This window comes from Corvus brachyrhynchos, unplaced genomic scaffold (assembly GCF_000691975.1).
Source record: "Corvus brachyrhynchos isolate BGI_N302 unplaced genomic scaffold, ASM69197v1 scaffold1005, whole genome shotgun sequence".
Classification (NCBI taxonomy): Eukaryota; Metazoa; Chordata; class Aves; order Passeriformes; family Corvidae; genus Corvus; species Corvus brachyrhynchos.
The window spans coordinates 152,465-155,214 of NW_008238124.1; the positions used below are offsets into that span (position 1 = coordinate 152,465).

At 55.2% G+C, this 2,750-nt stretch overlaps 1 protein-coding gene across 1 annotated transcript in view; it reads left to right on the top strand.

Moving 5' to 3' along the window:
* LOC103615001 (exonuclease mut-7 homolog) overlaps nt 1-227 on the top strand; it is a gene marked incomplete at its 5' end in the record, with an annotated part of 146,384 nt that extends 146,157 nt beyond the window's left edge. Inside the window, one exon of the mRNA XM_017733415.1 lies at nt 86-227. Coding sequence (XP_017588904.1) covers nt 86-227 — 142 coding nt within the window. The remainder of the gene's footprint in view (nt 1-85) is intronic.
* Nucleotides 228-2,750: the final 2,523 nt, after the last annotated feature.

Genomic DNA, 2,750 nt, shown 5'->3' on the forward strand with positions numbered 1-2,750 from the left:
GGGCGGGCAAGAGCGGGCCGGCCGCGGGGTTGGCAGGGGACACGGTCCTGCAGGTCGCTGCCATCCCCCCCGGGGTGCTGGACAGAGCCGAGCTCACCGACTTCTTCTGCTGCACCCGCTGTGGGAAGGTGTTTTGGGAAGGGTCCCATTTTGGACGCGTCGTCTCCCAGTTTCAGGATGTTCTTGTGGCCTCTGGGGACACACAGAGCGTCTATGAGCTGAGCTGAGCTGAGCTGAGCTGAAGCACAGGGGTTCCACAGGGGAACGGGGACTGCCTGGGGAACCTCAGCAGATTTTGGGCCTTGGGCTTCCAGAGAGAGGCTGGAAGTGGGGAGGGGGGAGCTCTCATTTTGGGATCCACCACAGAGAGCACTGTCACAGGTGCACCAGTGGTTTGCGACAGCCCAAAAATACGTGGCCTCCATGAGATCATTAAAGCAGAGGTGGCTAAAGAATGGACTCTTTGCTTTATTTCCCTCTGCCCCTCTCCAAGCCATGCATGGCGAGACGGTGGCAGAGGTCTGTTAACCAAAACCACCACCCCAGCAGTGCCGACCCCACAACATCCACTCGCCCCAGTGCCTCCTGATCTATGGCCAGGCTCACACCACTCCATCCTGAGCTGAGGAGCATCTGCAAAACTCCTCCTCTAATCTGGTTTACTGCCAGGCCCTGCTGTTATTGTTGAGAGGGCCTGAAGAGCTCTTGGCTGAGGTGTGACATTTATGGGCCAGCGAAGCACCTGCCCAGGCAGCTCATGCTGAAGTGCAGGACTCGTTTTCCCTCTTCCAAAGCTCCTGGCCACACGGTGCCAGGAGCTTCTTCCTCCCAGGGACATCTCACGCTCTGGCTCAATGCTTAAATAAAAGAAAAAACATTTTTCCACTTTAAACATCCCTCTTTTCCATAAAATCCATAAGATTAATGCCTGAGCACTAATTGGTACAAGTGACCCTAAAAGGCAACCGTCCCCACGCTGCCAGTACCAGGCAGGGAGCAGCCCAAGCCCCCCAGGCTCCACACGGACTCATCCATGTGTCAGCATCCTGCTTCTTCAGGGTGTGTTCTGGGAGGGCAGAAACTGGGGATGAGGCAAAGCAGGAACAATGCAGAGCCTCTAGCTGTCGGCCCCCACAGAGTGTGGTGCTTGGTCATGCCGTAAAAAAACCTCTCCAGAATGGGATGAACCTTTCCAGGCCCTGTTTAGGGGAAGCTGCTGAGCCACATGCACATCTGACCACTCATGGGCACCTCTGGCCTTTGCTTGCTGGGTTTTCCAGAGCTGTGGTCACACATTTGTCTGCCACTGCTTCCACTGTGGAGGGCAGCCTGTGGGAGATGGGGACAGATGGCCCTGTCCCTCACCTGGGGACAGCTGCCCAGAAGGTGCCTTTCCCTCTGATCCCTGGGGACAGTAGGGTCACCTCCTGACCAACTCCAGGACTTTATCTGCTTGAGATCTCCCCAGTTTAGGGGTAAGTTCTTGTGCTTACAGTCAGGGCTGTGCTAGGGCAGGGTCCCTTGGCTGGGACTCATTCTAGGACATCAACCCAGGGCAGAATCCAGCAAGTGGTGTGTACCTGTGAGCATGGAACAAAACAGCTCCCAAAGGATTCCATCCAGCTCCTGGGGGCAGGGGCAGTGGCTGGGACCCAGCACAGCACCTCTTCCTTCCTGCTGCCCGCAGGAGGTGGTGCCGTGGTGGGAAGTGTGCAGCAAGGTCACCTCCAGTCACAGACACGGTCAACAGCAAATTCCATGCCGGATCAGCCTTGAGGAGCATCCAGGAGGTAATAAATTGTCCAGTTTTGAATGGTGGATACAAATCAAAGGGAATTAAAGCAGCTTTCTGATCAGTCTACAATATTGTTTCCTTATCTGGCTGCTTAAAAAAAAATAATTACAAAATCCCATTGTCTGTGTCATACTCATGTTTAACATTTATTAGGGCAGTAATGAACCCTCCTTGGTTTTATGGAGCCGTTTGATCCTGCATGGGAAGGGCAGCCCCAGCAGTGTTCTGGCAGGGATGAGCGCTCTGGGTGGGCTGCCCACTCCAGAGCCCCTGCTTCACCTGGGCTCAGCTCCTGCCCTTGTGTGATAGGATGTGGTCATGGGGGGACGCTGGGATAAAACAACACTGAAGAAGGGTTTTATTGCTCTTTATCATGAATGAGATCTGACTGGGCAGCATCCATCCCTCAGCCCTGGGAAACCACACGCTGCATCGGATGTCAGACGGTTCCTCTCCTCTCCTTGTGTCCTCCCGCACATCCTTCGGAGTTTGACGGGGACAAGGTGTTTGGCGCTCAGGCCAGCTTTAGTTTACAAACGAATATATCAACATTGTTCCTCATCAAGCAAGAATGCACTTCCCTCCCTTCTCCCCCACCTTATCCCCATCCCCTTCCGAGCAAACTTCCTTCCTCCTGTAATCTGGAGCGGAAACCTCACCACATATTTGACCGGCTCACAGAAGTCAGCTCAGTGTTCCCTGGCGTGACTTTGTGCCTTGAACTAGGGCTGGTTGGTCCCTAAGGCAGCCGGCAAGGCACGGGAGGAGGAGGAGGAGGATGGGGGCTGTACCCCTGCCCATCCTCATCCTGGAGCCACTCTTCCAGCCGGATGCTCCAATTGAGCTCCCAGTTGCTCGGCTGCCGTTTTCAAACAAACCAGCGTGGTTTTGGACACGGACCCAGCCCGAGCTGGCTGTGAGCTCCAGCCCTCGTGCTGCCCCACACCGCAGGAAT